At 35.9% G+C, this 23,834-nt stretch overlaps 1 protein-coding gene and 1 pseudogene across 1 annotated transcript; both read left to right on the top strand.

The window, feature by feature from the left end:
• Positions 1–4,660: 4,660 nt before the first annotated feature.
• LOC103450492 (lysophospholipid acyltransferase LPEAT1-like) lies at positions 4,661–5,896 on the top strand (annotated as a pseudogene).
• Positions 5,897–16,519: 10,623 nt separating this feature from the next.
• LOC103450491 (strychnine-10-hydroxylase-like) lies at positions 16,520–18,889 on the top strand. The gene is made up of 2 exons (XM_029095072.2): positions 16,520–17,584; positions 18,055–18,889. Exons 1-2 carry the CDS (start codon positions 16,628–16,630, stop codon positions 18,676–18,678), a joined length of 1,581 nt encoding a protein of 526 aa, XP_028950905.1. The 5' UTR covers positions 16,520–16,627; the 3' UTR covers positions 18,679–18,889.
• Positions 18,890–23,834: the final 4,945 nt, after the last annotated feature.

The raw sequence follows: 23,834 nt of genomic DNA on the forward strand, positions 1-23,834 counted from the left end.
TATCACAAAAAGTCTTATTGCAGTAAGCAAATCATTTGTTATATTATTTTATTATACTTTATGTTCTTGGTACATAAAAGTTGAGAGAGGGAGAGATGAGGCACTCTTACCTAGGCTAAGAGCAACTTCACCACCGTTGCTTATTACCTTGGGGAAATACCCAACTACTCCACTTCCTTAAAACACTCCACCCTACTCGAGCAATTGGGCTCAAGGCGAGCTCGATGGATTAGTCAGACAATAATCATTTGGCCCAGTGTCCTGTTTATATGATGCAAGGCTGGCATCATTCACAATTTAATTTAGGAAATTGTTATTGGCACTCCAAATTTCTCATTTTACACTCTAAATTTTTTATATTTAGAAAGAAAAATACATTTGTGATGAGTGTAGAATGAGATTTTTGTAGTGTCAATAACACTTCCCTTTAATTTATTAAAAATCATTATAAAATATTAAAAAAACTAATTACAAATATAAAAAATTAGAATTTTTTCTATAAATACCTATCCACGTTCTTTCACTTTACACTACATTTCAACATTTTCAAATACATTCACCAGTTTTTTATTATTATTATCCTAAATTAAAAATAATATTATCTTTCATTATTTTATAAAACAAAAAATACTAATATTTTAATACGAATTGCCTAGGCTATTCAGTTTAGGGGTGGAGATGCACTTAGGCAATTATTTTTCACTGCCGACAGTTACTATTCATTTAAGGGGATTGAGTTGCCTGTTGCCCAAAAGGGGCCTTACTACACTGGAACTACTCTAAGGTATACCACAAGCCTCATTGAGGATTTAGACAGGAGTCCTAATTCCTTTTTTTAGTTTTTACATATTGCTCATCAAGAGGGATTGTCGGCATCGAAACTCGAATTTAGACCTTTATATTATTTACTCATGTTGACTAGTTTATTATACTTTAGTAATAGGCTAAATAGCTAAAATGGTCCCTGATTTGCATAATCAATAGAAATGGTCATTGTGATTGTCCACCATCCATGATTCTTTTGGGCAATTTTCAAAACTTCGTAACTCAATTAATTCTAAACCAAATTCGATCCATAATATATCAAAATGAAGATAGGAAAGTGTAAAACAAGATTATACCTATTTGGAAGCCCAATGGTTGCCGGATATAACCCGAAAATAGCCTGAAAGGTGGCTGGTCCGCGGAAAAACTGACAACTCGCCGTAAACTGTGTAAACTTTAAACGTTCATAACTTCTTCAATACTCAACGAAATCGAGTGATTCTGTTTGGGCTCGATTTTACAATATCGGCTCGAGCCATCAAGGTCGTTGAATGAGTAGGTTCTAGGCCGTTGGATTTCTTATTTTTCTAGATATTACTATTGGATTATTATAGTAATTATCTTATAAAATATATTTTTGGAAGCAAAGGAGATCAATTTCAGTTTGAATTGCTACACTTACATGATGATTGGTTTGAGAGCTAACGTGGCAAGTTAAAAGATTATCTTCCCTGCATTTATGCAAATACAATGGGGTAAAAGATGAGATCATATTGGTCAAGGTTAGTTGGCGTGGATAAAAATGATCTGATGACCTTCTTTGGTTGGTCAACGAGGTGAAATAGGTGATCAGGAAATCAATGCATGCGTTGGATAAAGATTACGATGTTGATGGAATTACGATAAGGGAAAAGTAAAAATGGTGATGTGCTTGAAAGATGACTTTACACGTGGTGGTGATAAAAGATGGCAGTAATTATCTTGTTGAGTAGGCTAAATGATTTAGCATATTGGTATAGACTTTTGCGTTATGAGCCAGCATGTGGTTGATGGATATTTGGGATAATTCAAGAGGTTTAGTCTCGGTTGGTTTCTAGGAAATCACCAAGGCCACGGGATCAATTTGGGATAATTTGAGAAGTTTAAGTCTCGGTTGATTTCTAAGGTTAAGGGATCATGCATACTTGAGAGAATATTCCCATTATTGACGACGACAATCCTAGTGTTCTGCTATTATAAATACAAGGGGTCATCATTCTAAAGGTCCCTTTCAATTCAACACACAACTACCCTGCGCAAATTCTCTCAACAACCTTGAGACTTTTTCCTTTTCTATTTTCGCTGACACACCTTCAGTTTGGATAAACAGCACTGTGAAGGCAACCGGTAGTATCTTCAATCGGCATACATAACACTGTCACTGTAGAATCAGCCGACCTCACAGCATCTTCAGTTTGGATAAACAGCATTGCGTCGAGGGCGACTGGTTATCTATCCAAGTCTTGATCGAGAAGGATTTCCGAGTCCTTGTTGGTTGAGGTCATCTCATCAGCCTTCTCGGCGAAGTGAGGTGTTATAGTTTATTGGGCTCGGCACACTACACGCCGAGTTATTTTATGATTGGATACTCACAAGTGGGATTTAAAGTTTGGCATTCAAACGGCCGAACCACGTTTACTGTTAAGACTTATATTTGCTTTGAGTATTTATGCCCTTACACTTTGGTGTCGATTCAGCGTGAGTTTACTCTGACGAATATTATCACTGTGACCGAATTCGACGACAACGATTTGTGAACTTCGTAAGAATAGTAGCCTTGTCTTCAGGTTCGAGAACCCAAGAGGCCGAGACGTGTTCCTTCCTCGGTCGCAATAGCAAGACGCAAAAGTCGACCGCATACCCAACGCAACGTCAACAAATTTTACTCATTGGCCGAGCTCGGTCGACGAGTTGGCACGCCCCGCACACAACCGAAGGACGTAGTTAGCTCATAGATTACTTAGCCTGCGTGCCACGTAGGCTTGGTAGTTTTTAGGGTCAACATTTTGGCACGTCCAGTGGGACCTAGTGCTAATACTACGAAGTTCATATGATATATCAAGATTCCAATCTCGTTCAATGCAGCTGATTGTGCGAGCTCTTAGAGGAATTGAAAAAACACAATGAGGAACGTAAAAAATCTTAGGAAGTGGAAAAAGTTCTTCGTGGCCATAGAGAGATGCAAAAGTCATTCGCTTACATGTTGAGAATAAACGCTCATGTTACCCTGCATGAGCAAAGGGTACATGAAGACAGGGCTCGATTTAATGCCTGGCTAGATGGAGAACATTTTCCTTACGTTTTCGACTACTTATCAATTCCATTTGAGGAATGGTTGGTTGAAAATACCGGGGGGTAATTTTTCGCTCCGGCCGTAATCAAACATCGGCCTAAGAAAATTGTTAATTTGGCCAAAGAACAAAGGCCACCTATTTTTTCGGTCGAGGCTGAAAATATGGTCGGCCAAGACAAAAAACCTAGGCCACCTATTTTTTCGGTCGATATTGAAAGTGTGGTAGGCCTAGAAGGAAAAATTCAAGTTTATGAGCCACAAATCGACTCAGAAAATGATTCGACTGAACAGTGCTCCAATGATGAACAAGGCTGAGACATAGGCCTAGTCGGAAAAACCACGACAATTGATATGATTATTGGTGATAAAGCCGATATGGAGAAATCTCATTCGGTTAAATTGTTTAAGTTAAAAGTTGAAATTGGCAAAATTATTATGCCCGGGGGGCGTAGTAATTGTTCAATACATTCAGTAGTCGATGATAAAAAATATTTCACTAAGTCAAAAGTATTTGGAGATGATTCTTTATTCGGCCTAGAGCAAAATCAATTTCAAAATTTTGTTATTACAAGATCTCGGCTTGGAATAAAGCATCGTTGGCCTTCTCCTGACTATGGTTCGGCTACTTTTATTTCCATTTAAAAAAAATAAAAAAGAATAAATTATTTTCTTAATCATCTGGCTAATTAAGTCGATGCATAAGAAAATAAGGGGGCAACAACACTGCAACAATCCAAATATATATATATATATATATATTAGTTGGCCGAGGAAGTAATCCAAATTTGCTAAGAAGACGTGATATTGCAGCATGTATTTCATTGTGTGTTTTCTGACGGTCGAGAGTCGGAAAAAAAAAAAACACTTTCAGCCTTTTAGGCCGAGGATAAGCAAGAAGCATAAGGGATTTCAAAGGCCAAGAGTCGGGAAGAAAATTCAGTGGAATTGGATTTCGGTGGGTCTGCACGGCCTTGGATCTCACTGAGGTGAGGTTTACTGTTAAGACTTATATTCGCTTTGAGTATTTGTGCCCTTACACTTTGGTGTCGATTTGGCGTGAGTTTACTCTGACAAATACTATCACTGTGACCGAATCCAACGACGACGATTTGTGAACTTCGTAAGAATAGTAGCCTTGTCTTCAAGTTCGAGAACCCAAGAAGCCGAGATGTATTCCTTCCTCGGTTGCAATCACAAGACGCAGAAGTCGGCCGCGCACCTAACGCAACGTCAACAAATTTTACTCCTCGGCCGAGCTCGGCCAATGAGTTGGCACGCCCCACACACAACTGAAGGACTTAGTTAGCTCATATATTACTCGGCCTACGCGCCATGTAGGCTTAGTAGTTTTTAGGGTCAACAGATTCAAAAACGAAAAAATCATACTTCTTGACGAGACGAAGATAATGGTACTTTTCTTGACCGCTAACTCGTCGTGGTTTGGCAGGAAAAAAGCTCGAAAGTGCCACTTTCGAGCCCTTTTTTTATTTTTTATTTCTCAGGTGATTAATACAAAAAATAAGTGAGGAATTTTGACATGCATCAAACCAGCAAGCTCTCATCCCCCGCGCAACCATAATCTACCCGCCGGTCCACATTACTCATCCTTCCCAGATCTACACACTCCAAAACGCCATCGTTTCGATGGCCGTTCACTAAAACCCCGCCAGCCTCCGACTCCCCCCTTCCCCCCCAAAATTAGTTATTTTTGCTAATGGAGTCTGAACTCAAAGACCTCAATTCCCATCCTGCCAAGCCGGACCGCGACGACGGTTCGGCGCCCAAGGACGATTTACTGCTCATCAAATCCGACACGAACTCCTAGGTCTTCGCCAAGGAGCTCCAGGAGCTTGAGAAGAAATGTGCGGTGTACATGCGACGCGATGTGTACGGCACCATGGGACGCGACGGATTGCCGGTGAAGGAGAAAGTGCTGCTAGGGCTCGCGCTGGTGACTCTGGTTCCGATACGGGTGGTTCTAACGACGACGGTGTTGGTGCTGACGACGACGGTGTTGGTGCTGTACTACTTGATTTGCCGGATTTGCACTCTCTTCAAAGTCCCCAATCACGATGAGCAGGAGCAGGAGGATTACGCGCACATGGGAGGATGGCGGCGGGCGGTGATTGTCCAGTGCGGCCGCGCCTTATCCAGAGTAATGCTCGTTGTCTTCGGCTTCTATTGGATCAGCGAAACCCATCGAATATCATCGGATTCTGACCCCAAACCCGCCGCCCAGGTACTCTCTCTCATCGTTTCTCTCTCTAAAGCATGAAAATTGATTTCGTGAGATTTTGAGCAGTGAATTTTGATGTTAAATTTTTGGTTAGGGAAAAGATGGGGCCGAAGAGAAGGAGCCTGAAAGGGCAGGGGCGATTATATCGAATCACGTTTCGTATTTGGATATCTTGTATCACATGTCTAATTCGTTTCCGAGCTTCGCTGCCAAGGTTTGCCACTCTCTTCACTTGTTCTTACTAATTTTATGGCACCGGATGTGAATTTTGATTGAAAGATGTTCCATTTTTATCTATCTCGACCTATTATCTATGTATTGATTCCCATTTTTTGTTATCCTGGATTTTGTTGGTGAAGAGATCGGTGGCGAAAGTTAGTAGTGTTAGACCGGGTCGTTAGTTTGTTTGAAGTCTTGTATTTGGTTTCAAAGACTTCTCTCTTCGGAGTTGGATAGGCTTAGGACTTTATGTAAATAGGGTTTTCAAACCCTGAATGTAATCTATATATTGGCTATAAATATACGCAACCCAAGTCTTTCTGGGTATGCAAAGTTGATGTGAAGCAACCCTCTTGTCAAATATACAAAACCTGCAGTCTCTTTTCAAAGACTGTTTCATTTGCTTTCGCTTCCTTTAATTTCATTATGTTTCTGAAAATCTGTAGTTTATCTGTCACCATAGTATTCCGTCAATTCATTTTCGGATTGTTAGTTTTGACAGCAAGTGCCTGGGTTGTGTCTATATTCAGCGGGAGTTTTGTAAACACTCGTAATGTGTTCACCGTAACTCGTGTGTTATTGGAGGTATCTAAGTTGAAAACTATGATCGATCACAAGCGGATTATATAACGAGTTTTCGGTTGGCTCCAGAGAGGAAGTAGCTGAACACCGATTATCCAAGAGGGTTCGAGTCAGATTGTTGCTTACGGGAGGAGGTAAGAGCTCAGAACTAATGGGAGATTTCTCCATGGCATTGGCTTTTGCACTCTAAAATGGAGGAAAGCTCGGGAGGACGGATACATCTAGCACAAGTTCAATGCTTTAAATGAAGTTTATAAAATTAACGATTTAAGTTTTTATGATGAAAATACATTATTCAAAAAAGGTGAAATATGTTCATTACCCTGTGTGAAGAACGCGAGTATGGAAGGATTCTACTATAAAAAATAAGGGTGGGCATAAAAATCATGGAACCGTGAAACCGAATCGAACCACAACAAAAGAGACCATAAAATACAGTGTTGACAAAAAAAAATAATAAATAAGTCAACTTAGGTTATAGAACCGGACTGAATCGTTCATACCAATTTCGATTCTAGTTTTCACCTTAGAAGAACCGGCCAAACCAAAATGAACGGCGATTTTAAATAATTAATCAAAATTTATTAGTTGTATACAAGCGTCATTAGATAAGTGGTAAAAAACAAATTGGTTTCACGTACTGCAACTGCACTTAATCATTTCTCAATTAGGTTTTGTGTTCTTTCTTTTGATCGAATCGTCATTCCTTAGTGCCTCGCTCGTTTGATCCTCCTCCTCCAGTCCTTCCTCTCATGATATTGGAATCAATTGTAGCAATGCAAATGGGCATTCAAGGCCAGATAATTTATTCCCTTCTGTGATTTTTATATGGCATTTGACTTGGTCTTGTACGTTGTGCTCTCAAAAATTTAATCATGCCATCATGACGTATTTCAACCAGTTACCACTTCTTGGTTCTTGGTTTTCTTACAAAGTCGGACTCATATTCGTTATTTGGGCTGCAAGTAATAAATGCCCAAGTCTCCTCTGGATCTCCCAAAAAAAATATCTATCGTTAAAAGGATAAACTCTAGACTAATAATACCATAACTTTAACTATTTAATTATTGAATCAATTGATACTTTTAACAATAAATTAAAAAGGTGTTTCAAAGTTTTGACCTTGAGTAAGGACTTACTGATCACTACTTTTTTCGTTATTGATACCAGCGTTTGTTTATACATTTTGTGTGTATGAATATTTTTTTTAAATGAGAAGGAGAGAGAGAGAGGTTTTTGTTTTTGGTTTTATTTTTTATTTTTTAAATTTTAAATATTACAAATACTTTAACATAACCTGTGAGGTTTCAATAAAAACAGTAAAATTTAGACCTATGAAATTACATTATTGCTCATTATTTATTTTTTTTTATGATAGAAGACTAAATAGTATTTTCACCCTCTTTTGATTGACAAAGGGAGTTATATTAACTAATAGAAATGCAGTAATGATAACTCGTCCTCCTTCAAAGTAACATGGTGCGAATTGGTCGACGAGCGGGTTAGGGGTGGCTGTCGAGATGATGGGGTGATTGACTTTTTGTGAGTTTATTTGTATTTCTTTAATTTTTATTATAAGAAAAGGATAAATTGCATTTTGCACCCTTAAATTTTAGTGAGATTGCATCATCATATAATAACTTTAAAATATTTCAATCTCATATATTTACTTATCATTTATTTCAATTTTAAACGTTCGTTAAAAAATCTATTAAGTTAACAGTTAAGTGATGATGTGGCAAATATAGAGTCCTTGAAAAGAAGACAAAAGGAAAAAAAAAGAATAAAGCTTTAGTTAACGTTCCATTAAAAGATAGGCTTTTTAATCAAAATAGTCCTTGAGATTTGCATAACACATCACTTTGGTCCATAAGATTTGAAATCAATAGAAGTGGTCCTTGAGATTGTCCACTATCAATCATTTTGGTTCTTATGTGCAAAATTATGTTAAATAAGGATCAAAATGATAAATATACCTTCAATTTAATAAACAATGGGCCAAAATGATTTGACAAAATTAAGAGTATTTTTTCATTATATTCTTATTTAATGAAGATTTTTAAAAAAATGACCAAAATGATTGATGATGGACAAACTCAAGGACCAATTCTATTGATTTCAAATCTCAATGATCAAAGTAAGGAGTAAGGAGTTATTAAATCTCAGTAACCATTTTAGATAAAAAGCCTAAAAAATATCTAATGGCTGAGCATGTGAATCCTCATTTTTTACCTTCACCTGAAGAACCTAAATATTATAAGATTTAATTTAATTCAAGTCCAATTTGAGAGTCAATATTAAGAATAGTCCATTTCTCGTGATCTTTGACATAAGTTCATTCCACGTCATCTATTATATATAAAGAGAGAAGAAAAGGTGAATAGTATTTTGGTGTCACCAAGCTTCAACAAAAGAAAGGGACAAAAATGCCCCATAAACAAAAAACTTCAAAGGCATCCCAAAATAATGCATCAAATAAGGTAGGGGCATTTTTGTTATTTTAATAGTATTTTTTTAATAATTAAATTATTTTGTGGTTTTTTTTTAATTATTACCTCACAATAGGCTACCAATTATTTGATTCAATTTATCTATTTCTAAACAAGACGTGTAATGCCGATTATAAAAAGGATATTTCACACGTGGATAATAATGTGATTAAATTAGTTGTCAAATGATTGTTTTTTTTGTTGTTGTAACAAATGATATTATCTATACTAAGGGGGAGGAATGTGAGTTTAGCCTCACAATGGGCTAGCAACAATGTGATTCAATCAGTTGTTTATTAAATATTATTTTATCTATTTTAAACACGTTCAAAAAATCTTAAGAGGCTTGTAATGCCGGTTATAAAAAAAGTCTTTCGCACTCGTATAATAATTTGATTAAATTATTTGTTAAATGATTATTTTTTTTATTAACAAACGATATTATCTACATTAAGAGGAATGAGGTGGGCTTAGCCTCACAATGGGCTAGCAATAATGTGATTCAATCAATTGTTTATTAAATATTATTTTCTCTATTCTTAATGTAAAATTTATAGAGATCGATTTTATTATGTGAATTCAACTGCTTTAATTGGTTTATGAGGGGTTTCTTCTAGCATGATATAAGATTATTCATTTACTTCAAATATTTGACTTTCCTTTTGTCAATTTACACACATATATACATTTAAAACGTATAAGTCGCGCATAGCACGTTGTGATTCAAAAAATATCTTCTGCACGTTCGTGAGCGCATGCATAGAAGCTAGTTTTTATTATCTTTTAAATTGTTAATCTTTATTTCAATTTGGCCCTTATATTTTAAATTATCTCTACTCCTTTTTTCAAGGATTTTTACTTCTCTTTTTAAATATCCATTGCTAGTTTGAATTTCTCCCTTTTGAATTCCAAAAAGATGGGCATCCGCCCATTTTCAACCTGCACACGAAATCAAACACATAGACAAAGTAAGTAACACTAATGACATGTTTACGTAAGGGTAATCGGAATAAAGAAAGGGAATTGAATTCCGATTACGGAGTATTCCGGTGTTTACTAAATATTAAGGAATCAAAAAAGTGGTGGAGCCCACACGAAACAAGGAATCCAATTCCTGAAATTGGAGGAACCGGATTCCCTAGTTTTGTGAGGTATTTGAATTCCCTAAGGGCAAGGGAATCAGGAATGCATCTTTTATTCCAATTATGCCCTCACTTGTTTCTTATTATCCCAACATTGCCTTTCATTTGACACTCATTATGTCATTTTTAATAAATAAATAAAACCTATTTATATTTTTTTATATAGATAATTTTATTATATAAATTTAATTAAGAATTTAATTTAATTAATTAGTATGAAAATAATTTATTTATGTAAGGGCAATTTAAGAGGTTGCACTTGGTGCGATGGCAAGTGCCTTCGCCCATGAGCGGTAGGTCTCGGGTTCGAGACTTGGGAGCAGCCTCTCCATAAAATGGGGGTAAGGCTAGCCGACATTCATCTCTTCCAGACCATGCGTAAAGCGGGAGTCTTGTGCACTGGGTACGACCTTTTATGTAAGGGCAATTTAGTCATCAACTTAGTTTTCATTCCGATTGAAGTGAATTAGTAAACAACTTATATAGACTCAATATCATTTTTGCCATCTTTTAATAAATAAATAAAACCTATTTATACATGCTTATATAGATGAATTTTATTATATAAATTTAATTAAGAATTTAATTAAATTAATTAGTATGAAAATAATTTATTTATGTAAGGGCAATATAGTAATCAACCTAGTTTTCATTCCGATTGAAATGAATTAGTAAACAACTTATATGGACTCAACATCATTCCTACTCCGATTCCTGACAGTTTTAGTAAACAACTTCAACAGGAATCTGATTCTGATTCCACCTCATTTCAATTCCTCCTCAATCCAATTCCCCCTCAATCTAATTCCTCTCAATTTGATTACGGATTAGTAAACACGCCATAAAATTTGTTGACGTAGGGTGTGTGGTCCAGGTAGTCGTAGTACATTGGATCACATCCATCACGTGCCAACGAAAACGGATCTCTATTGAAATGCCGCAATATTATATGAAAAATGTTAAGAAGATTTTGTTGACGTAGGGTGTGTGGTCCAGGTAGTACATTGGATCACATCCATCACGTGCCAACGAAAACGGATCTCTATTGAAATGCCGCAATATTATATGAAAAATGTTAAGAAGATTTTTTTTAAAATGAAATTATATATAAATTTCTGTTACTTCATAATTTAACGTTAATTTTTGTGCAAATATTATAGAACATTGTGCAAAAAATGATGGGTTAAAAAGTTCACACAAAGTCACACTTTACGAGAATATTCTTAACATTTTTTTATGTTATATTGTACACAAACTAGAAAATATTATATAAGTTTAAATAATAAAGATAAAGCCACGTACAGCCCTCGAAGAAATATCACACTTTTCACTAATCAGCTTGATGCTCCTTAAGTACTCATGAGTTTTTTTGTTATTGTTTTTTTACTAATAAGTTTATAATAATAAAAATACCAAATTATATTGTCAGACAACGTTGAATATGTAGGTTCATATGTTAATTATTTGAGGGGTTCTTTTAGGGCCAATAAAATATAAGCAACGCCAACTTCGAAAAGGAACTACAAAAGAAACAACTTGTGATGATTACAAGAATGACTCTGCACTTAAAACTACCAACGAAGTCATTAATTGTGTATGTACCATACTTCACCAATCCCGAAACTACTGAGTACCGGTCAACGTTATACCGTCAATGACCCAGAAGAATTTCCCTCCAACCAGGAAGCCAATCGTAGCACGACACGTGTCGACATCAGAAGCCAATCATAGCGCGACAATGTCAACATCAGAAGGCAATCATAACACGACATGTGTCAATGTCAGAATGAAACTAGAAAGTCTCTTCTATAAATATAGATCATTCTTTCACAATATTTCATAATGTCATTTGTACTAAATCATTCACTTGTACTCACTAAATGAGAGCTTGAACCTATGTACTTGTGTAAATCATTTGCAATTAATGAGAACTCCTCTACTCCGTGGACGTAGCCAATCTGGGTGAACCATGTACATCTTGTTTTTGCTTCTCTATCTCTATCCATTTACATACTTATCCATACTAGTGACCAGAGCAATCTAGCGAAGGTCACAAACTTAACACTTTCTGTTGTACCAAAGTCCTCACTTATTTTGTGCATTAACAAATTGCATTATGATAAATTGTACCAACGTCACCATGAGACATGAAAGAAAGACTCAAGCTCAAAAAGAAAAATCTAACATGGACGAAAGTCGCACTATCTATTATATATCAAGCGAATAGGGCAATGAATAGTGCCAATTTGGTGTCACAGCTTTGACAAAATATTAGGACAAAATTGCCCCTCAACCAAAACAAATCCAAAAACAGCCCAATATAATATATCAAATAATGCAGGGGTAATTTGGTCATCATAAAATATAATATAAATATAAGTGGGAAGAGAGAAAAGAATAAAAAAAATAAAAAGATGAGTAAAAGTTGATGGTGCCCTCGTAAGGGGGAAAGAAAAATATAATTAAAAGGAAAATCATGAATATTTTGTTCAAAACATCTTACGAGGCGCGTAGTGCCAGTGATAAATTAGTACATTTAAAAAAAAAAATTAGTACCTTATAATATGGGTGGGCACGAGCCGGGCCGGGTATCACAAATATGATCACTGAAACCGGACCTAACTCGGCAAATTTGATCACTGGAACCAGACCTAACTCGGCCCGTTTGAAATGGCCCGGTTCGGGATGGGTCCACGGGTCATTTTTTCCGGTTTTGAACCCCTCCCGAACTCGCCATCATCCAGAATCCTAGATCCTATATCTTCGACTCTGATACCAGAACCAAAACCTAATTGTTTTAAAACCTCAATTCTCAAACCAAACAAACAAACAAAAAAAATCAAAAAATTAGAAGGTTGGGGGAGAGAGAGATCAAGAGGGAGGAGGTTGAGAATCGACAAATCCAAGGTGTGAGAAATCGGAGACATATGCGTTGGGAGAGAGAGAGAGACTAGGGGAGAGAGAGATCGAGATGGATGAGGTTGAGAATCGACAGATCCAAGGTGTGAGAAATCGGAGACACATGCATTGGGAGAGAGAGAGAGATTGGGGGGGAGAGAGATCGAGATGGAGGAGGTTGAGAATCCACGTATCCAATGTGAAATCGAAGACAAAGGTGTCGGGAGAGAGACTGGGGGAGTGAGAGAGGGAGGAGACTGGGTAGAGGAGAGTGACGAGAGCATTCGAGAAGGTGTGAGACACTGGTGGAGGTTGCGGTGGGGTGTGGGTGTGGTGTGTCTGCTTCGGGAATGAGAGTTGCAGAGATATGTGTGGTAAAGGTAGGAGAGGCATGGAGAGTTGCAGAGATGGGAGAGGAATGAAGAGTTGCAAATATGGGAGAGAATGATCAAGATAAGAGAGAGTGAGTGAGCCAAGGTGACAATGTTCTCGAGATTGAGAACTGTCACGGGATGCCTGGGAGACAGTAATCTTTTCAAAATTGGGATGTTACACAAACGGGACCCCGGGTACCCATTTTTTTTATAATTTTGGACTCAGCCCACCCCTAAAATTCTAAAGCCCTGCCCTGCCCCGCCCCGTTTCTCTTTTTAAAAATTAAGAACCATCCCGTACCCGCCTCGACCCGCGGTTCCTGTACCCGTTTGCCCACCCCTACCTTATAATAGACTAGCAATAATGTGATTCAATCAGATGTTGTGAATAGTGATTTTGGTGTCACCAAACTTCAACAAAAATATTTAGACAAGATAAAAAAACTTCAAAGACATCCCAAAATAATGCATCAAATAAGGCAGTTTCGTCATTTTAATAGTGATTCACAATAAGCTAGCAATAATGTAATTTAATTTCTCTATTTTTAAACACGTTCAAAACATTTTAAGAGGCGTGTAATGCCGGTTATAAAAAAGGCATTTCACATGCGGATAATAATATGATTAAATAAGTTGTCAAATGATTGTTTTTTTTTTCTTTTCAACAAACAATATTATCTATACTAAAGGAAGGGGGTGGGCTTAGCCTCACAATGAGTTAACAATAATGTGATTCAATCAGTTGTTTATTCAATATTATTTTCTCTATTTTTAAACACTTTCAAAACATTGTAAGAAGCGTGTAATGCCGGTTATAAAAAAAGTCTTTCGCACGCGGATAATAATGTGATTAAATTAATTGTCAAATGACTGTTTTTTTTTTTTTTTTTACAAACGATATTATCTACACTAAGGGGGAAGAGGGTAGGCTTAGTCTCACAATGGGCTAGTAATAATGTAATTCAATCAATTATTTATTAAATATTATTTTCTCTATTCTTAATGTAAATTCTATAGAGACCGATTTTATTATGTGAATTCAGTTGCTTAATTGATTTATGAGGGATTTCTTCTAGCATGATCTAAAAGTATTCATTTACTTCAAATATTTGACTTTCCTTTTGTCAATTTACACATATAAATACATTTAAAACGTATAAGTCGAGCATAGCACGTTGTGATTCAATGAAGGCTAGTAATCTATAAAACCCACATCATAAAAATTCAACTTCATCTCTTGCCAAACCCACACTACTCAAAACAACCACAGATTGAAGATTTTGATAGAAAAATTGGATTGAAAAAGGATAAAAAAATAATTGATAGAGAACTCAAAAATAAGCAAGCTTAAGCACGAACTTAATCACCACAAAAGGGACTAAAAAAATTAGTATGTCATCAATGTGTGATAAAAAAAATCACTTGGTGGCTTAACCACAACAGTTTACCTTTTTGAGGACCAAAAAGACTTACAGAGTCACTTCAGCATCTCTTTAACCAATATTGTGTGATTTATACGTTTCAAGAATCTATCTCAAAACATACCGCAAATAAAATATGAGTCTGAAATACATTTTTAATCAGTGGGTCATCCCGAAGCAGTTATAGACCATTATTCAATGTATAAAAATCACAAGTGCTAGACCAATTCCAGGGCAGAGTTTTTTTGTAAGGTTATTTTCGTTGGACCAGACCAATTCCAGGGCAGAGTTTTTTTGTAAGTTATTTTCGTTGGACCAGACCAATTCCAGGGCAGAGTTTTTTTGTAAGGTTATTTTCGTTGGACCAATGATATTAAAATTATGCATAGATCACACAGAAGACAATCCTATCTTACTTGCAAGTTGCATCGAACAGACAAGTAAAGGGTCCAAACCAACCATGTCATAAATAATCAAGTTCTTCATAATGGATTTGGATCCTCTCCTGAACTAATGGAGGGGATCCTCCTGACTAGTTATTATGGGCCATTAGATTTTTATCCAACGGCTATAAATAGAGAAGCCACTTTAAAGTTATAATAATTATAACCGTTAGATTTTTATTTAATGGTTCATGATAACTGGTCAGGAGGATCCTCTCCATTATCTCCAGAGAGGATCCAAATCCCTTCAGAATAACCAAATTCGTCGAGAAAAACGTGGGACCGTGCAATTTAACGACTTGATCGTTCTTTAATAAATTGTATATAGACAATAAAATATTATGGGATAAGTTTAAATAATAAGTATAAAGCCATCTCGAAAGTCGTCGAAGAAATATCACACTATTCACGAATCAGCTTGATTGCTCCTTAATTCAACATTTGACTAATGAGTTTATAATATTAAAAATAATAAATTATAATATCAGACAACGTGGCATATGCGGGATCATATGTTAATTATTTGAGGTTTCTTTGAGGGTGACCCAACTTGTTATAAAAATCACAAGCGCTAGATCAATTCCAGTTTAGAGTGTTTTTTGTAAGGTCATTTTCTTGGGGGTAGTGATATTAAATTACATGGAAGACAACCTCATCTACTTGTAAGTTGCAACGAACAGACAAGGAAGGGTTGAATGTCTCATTTTTCTATCTTTAATCAACCACGTCACTCTTAATTAAATAGAAAAGTAATCAATCACGTAATTGACGAGTGAGAAAAGTCTTCCAAAAACTACATAATGTAGCACCAATATGAATAATTGCTATAAAAAAAAAGCACAAATGAAGCAACCTTAGGAGAACACCAAAGCAGCAGTTGCTGCCTTTTCCAAATGGTTCCCCCGTTCTTCTAAAAAAAACTCTTAAACTACCAAGGTTTTGTTTTCATGTGGTAGAAACATGGAAACTCGTAAATAACTAATTATTTATATTATTACACGTATTAATTATGTTTAAAAGATAAAATTAAATATATGCGGGTCGGTTTGGTTAATTGCACCCTAAGAATTTTGATAATCGATTAAGGTCAGTGCAGTTTGGTTTAGCCATCGAATTTTTTTTTTTAAAAGCCCAAACCAAACCAAACCGCCAGTGCAATTTGGGCGGTTTAGTTGGTTTTTTATTTTTTTAATGCCCAGCCCTATGTTCTACGTAGAACCCGACATAATTTTTTCTCTCAATAACTAAGATCCACATAAGCAAATTCATCAATTATACTTTACTTAAAATTTTTTTTTTACATTTTCAAATGCTTCAAATATTCCTATTGCATGTTTGATGTACACAATTAATTCTATATGGGCTCTTTTAGGTTTGATTATCATCAAAGATAAATTTGAATCATATTATTACAAACCCATTGTAAGGCTTAGCTCACTCCCCCACCCTTTTAATGTAGATAATATTGTTTGCTTAAAAACAAAACAACAATCTATCTTTTACCTTTTAGTTGGTCATAATTTTTTCATTTCACCCCTCAACATACCTCAGAGATAAAAAGTTACCTATTTCAATACAATCATACGTACTAAACGATCCCATATTACTCCTATATATACGTGTGTGTATGACAAGGCGATAAATCAACTTAAGCCTTTGCCCAGTTCATTGCTCAGTTCAGTAAAAATCATTTTGTCTCTAGCTTTCTAATTATTGAGTTGCAAAAATGGATTCTCTCCCATATGTAAACTCTATCACTGCTGGCTTGTTCACAGTAATCATCGTGTTCTATTACTTGTCACGAAGATGGAGAGCTGCAAATCACAAGCGCAAATTATCACCACCTGAAGCCAAGGGCGGTTGGCCTATATTTGGTCACCTTCCTTTGTTTGGAGGCTCCATACCTCCTCACTTAACTTTGGGAGCCATGGCGGACAAGTACGGACCCATTTTCACTATCCGCCTTGGCGTCCATCCGTCGTTGGTGATAAGCAGCAGTGAGATCGCAAAAGAATGCTTCACAACCAAAGACTTGAGCATAATCTCACGCCCAAGGATGGTGGTTCTAGACCACGTTAGCTACGACTACGCCATGTTTGGGTTCGGACCAGGTGGACCCTTTTGGCGAGAAATTCGCAAGCTAGTCACCTTGGAGTTGCTCTCAGTCCGGAAGGTTGAGCTGCTCAAGCACATTCGAGTGTCGGAAGTGGCTACTTTCTTAAAAGAATTGCACGAACTTTGGAGTACAAAGAAAAAGGAGGGCTCGAAAGATGGAGTGGTTGTAGAGCTAAAGCAATGGCTTGGGGACATGACGCTGAACGTGATTCTTACAATGGTGGCCGGAAAGCGGTATTCCGTGGCTGCCGCTGGGGATGAGAAGAAAGAAGCGCGTAAGGTTCAGACTGCATTGAGGGAGTTATTTGATTATCTGGGCATGTTTTTGCTGGGTGATGCGGTTCCTTATCTGCGGTGGTTGGATTGGGGTGGACATGAGAAGGCAATGAAGAAAAGTGCAACGGAAATGCACGCCATTGTTGAAGAGTGGGTTGAAGAGCATAAGCAGAGGAGAGCAAAAGGTGATGCAAAAGGAGAACAGGACTTCATAGATGCGATGCTCTCTGTGCTTGATGGTGCAGACCTTGGCAATTTTGATGCTGATACGATCGTCAAAGCCACAAGCTTGGTACGTATATATAATTCATTAATTTGCAGGCAAATAATTAACCATAAAAAGCTGGAGCTAGACGCTAAACACATCAAGATTTTATTTTTAGTTTCAATACTTAATTAAACTAATTGCATGGTCTATAAAAAGAAAATGAAAACATAAGACAAGAATTTTTTTTTATTTTAAAACATACGATTTCCAATTTTATGTATGACTCATGCAACATATTTGAGTGCTTACCAATAGGTGATGGTAAAGAGATTATTTTTTTAGACTGTCTCTGTAAACTATATGATGTGGTGGTTGATAATTAGATTATTTCTTTAAATCTTTAAAAATAGAATACAACCATCAACCACCATATTTTTTGAATTACAAGATGTGATTTAAAAAGATAGTATCTTTAACATTTTCATCGCTTAAAAAATGTATAGATGTTATATATAGATATCCCCTAATCAATCAAGCAAATATTTTTTTGGCAGAATGTTATTGCAGGAGGTGGCGACACCACCATGGTGACATTGACCTGGGCAATATCGTTATTGCTGAACAACCCTCACGTTATGAAAAAAGCCCTAAATGAACTAGACATCAAAATAGGCAGACAAAGAGTTGTGAGTGAGGAAGATTTAAGCAACTTGGTCTACCTCCAAGCTATTGTGAAGGAGACGTTACGTTTGTACCCAGTAGGACCATTAGCAGGGCCACGTATGTTCAATGAAGATTGCACCATTGCTGGCTACCATATTCGAAAGGGCACCCGCTTCTTCCCAAACCTCTGGAAGATCCAAATTGACCCGAAAAATTGGCCCGAGCCACTTGAGTTCAAGCCAGAGAGATTTCTTACGACGCACAAGGACATTGATCTGAGGGGTCAACATTTTGAGCTTATTCCTTTTGGAAGTGGTAGAAGATCATGCCCTGGTTTGGCATTTGGCCTTCAAATGGTGCAATTTACATTGGCTAGTTTTCTACATGCGTTTGAAATCTCAAACCCATCAAGTGCCCCAGTTGATATGACAGAGAGTTTTGGAATGACCAACGTTAGGGCAGCTCCACTCAACGTTCTCATCAAACCTCGCTTATCTTCTGAACTCTATGGATAAAAGAAGGAAATATGAAATATTTTATGTGTGTTATGAATAAGAGGTTTTCATTGTTATTAGTTTTATATGATTATGTGTATATCTCTATAATCATAAAACCAATCAAAACCTGCCAATGTAAGATACAAAACCCAGCAATAATGCGTGTTGGAGAAATGGGCATATGTTGACTTTCCCATGTAACACAAGCAATAAAATGTTACATTTCCAATTTGGGCTCTGTGCGCCTGTTGCCTCCGGATTTTTTTATTTTAAATTTGTTTGAAAAGAACCCACCCATTCGCCAGTACACAAACAGCCAACAGGATCCTTTCCAGATTTTTTTATGAGGATCATGAAGATTTAAGAATCGTGTTCATTTATGGTATATCGTGTAATCAGTTTTTGTTAAGTACTGATTATGTCTATTTTTAAATAAATATATTTAAAATGATTTGTGACATCACGATGTACAACTAATGCACTATAATTTACGAATTCCCAGAATCTTCATAAAAAATATATGTACTCCACAAACAGGACCAAAAAAAAAAAAAGCCCACCTGCGATTATTATCGAAATTCGAAAAGCTAGTTTTATTAATTATTATTGATTGAAAAAACTGAGACATATCTATACTATTATTAAGAGAAGATGACTTATCAACTTTTTGCCCTTTACTTTTGAATACACAATGTTGACATGAGAAGAACAAAATAGTAATTTTGTACCTTTTGACAAAATGACAATCATATCCTCATTTTTTTCCTATTTTACCCTCACTTTTGATACACAATATTTACATAAAGAGGGCAAAATAATAATTATGTAATATTAAGAAAAATATGATTTTATTAAGAGATCTCATCATCATTGTCTTATTCTCTTTTTAAAATATTTAAAAACTAATCACACTCCTTAATTAAAAATAAAAAATAAAATAAAATTATTCACACACAATGTGTGTGCTCGTACCCTAGTTTTAATTACACTAACTGGGTCTAAACTGTTCTGAAGTGCAAAATTTGCATAGCAATGTATGTGTACTGCTTACATCACTTTGCATATATATAAGTAATGGGAAATCAAAATGTGATATTTTTAGCATTATTTGTAAGGCGGGAAAGAAATCCGAAAACACCGAATCTGATCCAAAAAATCCGAATCGAATTCAGAAAAAACCAAACTCGATAATCGAAACCGAACAATTCACAAAACCAAACCGAATATAATAATATAATACATAATTTTTTAAGACACTTTGGATGCGATCACTAATTACCAATGTTCTTTGACTAAAACCTTGATGGTTTTTAGTTTTTTATCGAAATCTCTGACATTAGTGTAATAATGTATTTCTATGTAGGTTATTATATTTTTAAATTAAAAATGAAATTTGTAGTTATTTATATTAATGAGATTTTAAATAAAACCCATAATTTATGGGATTAAAAATATTAAAGATAAATTATACTCTCCAATATTTTGTATGTGTGTGTGTGTGTGTACACACACATGGGTACGTTCATCAAAACAAACCAAAAAAATTATTGTACCAAAACATGGGTACATTTTTCAAAAGCATAAAAAAGAAGAAGATATTAGGCATAATAGCATTATTAAATTTCTTCTATTAAACTTGATATGGATACATTCTCAAATCAATGAAATAGAATGTACCCATATAAGTTTAAAAAATGGATTAGAGAAAAGATTGAATGAAATTTTATATAAAAAAATGGGTACATTTTAAATTAAAAAAAGGGTACATTTTTAATAAAGGGTACAAACTCATTCTAATTTTATTTTATATATTTGGGAAATGTTTGAATTGAAAATTATTTAGGAGTTTAATAAGGGTGTGAGTATTAAAATTCTAAATCAATTACCAATTTTTTATATAAAACTTATGTAACTTACATGTAATTCATTAATATATTAATGCTAAGGACTCTGTGACACCCGACCCGGAAGCTCTACTAGGACTCTGAATTGAGCTGTGCTAACTGACACCACGAAGGTGACAAAGCCATAAAGTGTGATGCTATGGAAATATTGTGAATAAATTTAAACCTAAGAGTGCCTAAATACCAGAGTGCACTGGTGAGCGGGAATGAACCCACTTCACATGTGACATTAAAGCATAAGCAAGTACAGAAGAGTGAATTAAGAATCGTACTCTCAAAATAATCTTCAATATTAAGAATTGCCACGATTCCTCGACGATAAGAAAGCTCAGCTAAGAAAACCTGAAGGGTGAAGACAAGACAAAGTTGAGTGGCCTAGTAGATAAAATTTTAATAGAAACTATATAAATTTCTATAACCCTTCGCTGCAACGCCTGTATAATTTCCAGAATTAGAATATAAAAATATACCTCGATATATATATAAGTTCAAGTCATGCTTCACATATTTATAATCATATGCTAACTTATTGCATATTCATCACGTCTGCTAACTTATCACGTATAATCATTATATATATGCTAGCATTTCATCACATATAGGCTAGCACCTAAGTTGGAGTCACCTCTAGTGACCTATACGACATATTCATATCTTATCAATCATGACTAGCATGCAAGTCGGAGTCACTTCTAGTGACCTATACGACATATTCATATCTCATCACATATCTCATCAATCATGGCTAGCATATAAGTCGGAGTCACTTCTAGTGACCTATACGACATATTCATATCTCAACACATATCTCATCAAGCATGGTTTACATATAAGTCGGAGTCACTTCTAGTAACCTATACGACATATTCATATCTCAACACATATCTCATCAATCATGGCTAGAATATAAGTCGGAGTCACCTCTACTGACCTATACGACATATGCATATCTCAACACATATCTCATTAATCATGGCTAGCATATAAGTCGGAGTCACCTCTAGTGACCTATACAACATATTCATATTTCATCACATATCTCATCAATCATGGCTAGCATATAAGTCGGAGTCACCTCTAATGACCTATACGACATATTCATATCTCAACACATATCTCAACAATCATCTCATCAATCATGGTTAGCATATAAGTTGGAGTCACCTCTAATGACCTATACGACATATTCATATGTCATCACGTATCTCATCAATCATGGCTAGCATATAGGTCGGAGTCATCTCTAGTGACCTATACGACATATTCATATCTCAACAATCATGGCTAGCATATAAGTCAGAATCACCTCTAGTGACCTATACGACATATTCATATCTCATCACATATCTCATCAATCTACTAATATCGTATACTTACTTGAACTTACCTAAACTTACCTGTGTGTCCTGCGTTTACCTTTGCACTTCAGAGCGTTCACAATAATTATGAACAAGGAATATATGTATGGATATGCCATGATGAAAATCTAAAATAAAGACATTTCATAGTATTTCCAATTATATAATATAGTGTACTAACTATCAATCACCAAAACATAAAGTTAAAACGCACATTTTTCACCAATCTCCCTCATATTGCTCAATTCCTTAAACAAGGCTATTGTCTCAATTATATAATCTCATTTCTTATATAGCTGCATCTAATGTCTCGCTAGACTATCTACGTACCCTAAACAGGGATCAAGACATTCGTAGTTCACAATAATTATTTATAGTAATACGCATATGGATATATCACGATGAAATCTAAACTCAACCATCTCATAGTATTTTATAACATATAAATATATATATGTCATGGCATAAATTTCTCAGTTTTATTTAAAAGCATTTATAGAATTATCAATCATGAAAATATGATAAGCAAGGAAATATCCACTCACCTGGAGTCCGCGCTACAACTTCCTAGCATAAACATCAAGGCATCACAAACGATCAGCGCCTATGACCAATTATCAAACCATATCTCAGAATTCTCGTTGATACAATACATAACTTACATCGCACATAAGTCTATGTCATTCGGTCCAGAAGATCTACAAATCAGATCTCTGATCCGTAACTTCCAAGGATCCACATTATGCTTCTAGAATAACATACTAAAGTTTCAGAACGATCCAATGGTCGGATCTCCGCCAATTGCCAAAACCAAGTGGCGGTTAACATTTTATTTTACGAACTTACATATCCAAATTGAGAAGATCCGTACGTCGAATTCCCGATACGTAAGTTTCTATGGTCATCAAATGTTACGTACTATAATGTATTAAAGTTTGGTGACGATCCAACGGTCGGATCGTCGATTACTATTCTAATTGAGTGGTGGACCTTAATAGAACTTCGCCGGATTCTGCAGATTTTGTAGATTTCCGGGCAATCTTTGGAACTCTATATCTCACTTGTTTCTCAACCCAATTCAACCTATAATATACCAAATTGAAGTTAGAGAAATTTAGAACACAATGATACCATCTTGGAGTCCAAATGGTAGCCAGAGGTGTCGGGAAAATGGTCTGAAAGACGACTGTCCTCGGGAAAACTGGTAATTCGCCGGAATTTCTGGGCAACCTTTCAACGTCCATAACTTTGTCAATACTCAACGAAATCAAGTGATTCAAAAACAGAAATCATAGTTTTCGATGAGACAAAGAGATTTGTACCTTGGAAGACAGATAATTCATCTTGGTTTGGCCAGAAAATTCCTCGAAAGTGGCAGAGGTCGTAGGAAACTTGGCAAACTTTAAATCGTTATAACTTTCTCATTTCTCCACCAAATCACACGATCCAAACATGAAAATTCATCTACACAACATGAAAAATCGATGCATACCTGTGACCAATGCCAAATAGGCCGGGAAGAGCTTCAATTTTGTTAAAACTCGTCGATAACCCTATACTGGGGTGAACTTCGATTCTTCTTCCTCAGTGCTCCAATGGGGTTAAGGCTGGTCGGGATTTTCTCCTGGGATAATGGGCTACAAAGCCCAAGTGGTGGTGTCGGCCATTGATTTGCCGATTCGCCGAAAAAATGAAAAGGATGGCCGGAACACCATTGGTTTTCATCGGGTTTTGTGGCCTCGAACCACCACGTACAGAGATTAACCAAGGTGGTTCTTGGGTGGGTTTTGTAGAGGGGAATGAGAGCTTCAAGATGGTGGTGGTGTCTTCGAAAAACTCCTGCGCAGTTGGCCGAAATCAGCCTTTGAATATGGGTGGTCATGAGTGGAAAAACCCACGGGAAAGCTCCAAC

The sequence above is a fragment of the Malus domestica genome, chromosome 15 (assembly GCF_042453785.1).
Source record: "Malus domestica chromosome 15, GDT2T_hap1".
Taxonomy (NCBI): domain Eukaryota; kingdom Viridiplantae; phylum Streptophyta; class Magnoliopsida; order Rosales; family Rosaceae; genus Malus; species Malus domestica.

Bases quoted from the DNA above. Each gene is read 5' to 3' on its own strand.
- LOC103450491 (XM_029095072.2), top strand. From the start codon at position 16,628: ATGGATTCTCTCCCATATGTAAACTCTATCACTGCTGGCTTGTTCACA. The intron at 17,585-18,054 runs GTACGTATATAT...TTTTTTTGGCAG, and splicing joins TCGTCAAAGCCACAAGCTTG to AATGTTATTGCAGGAGGTGG.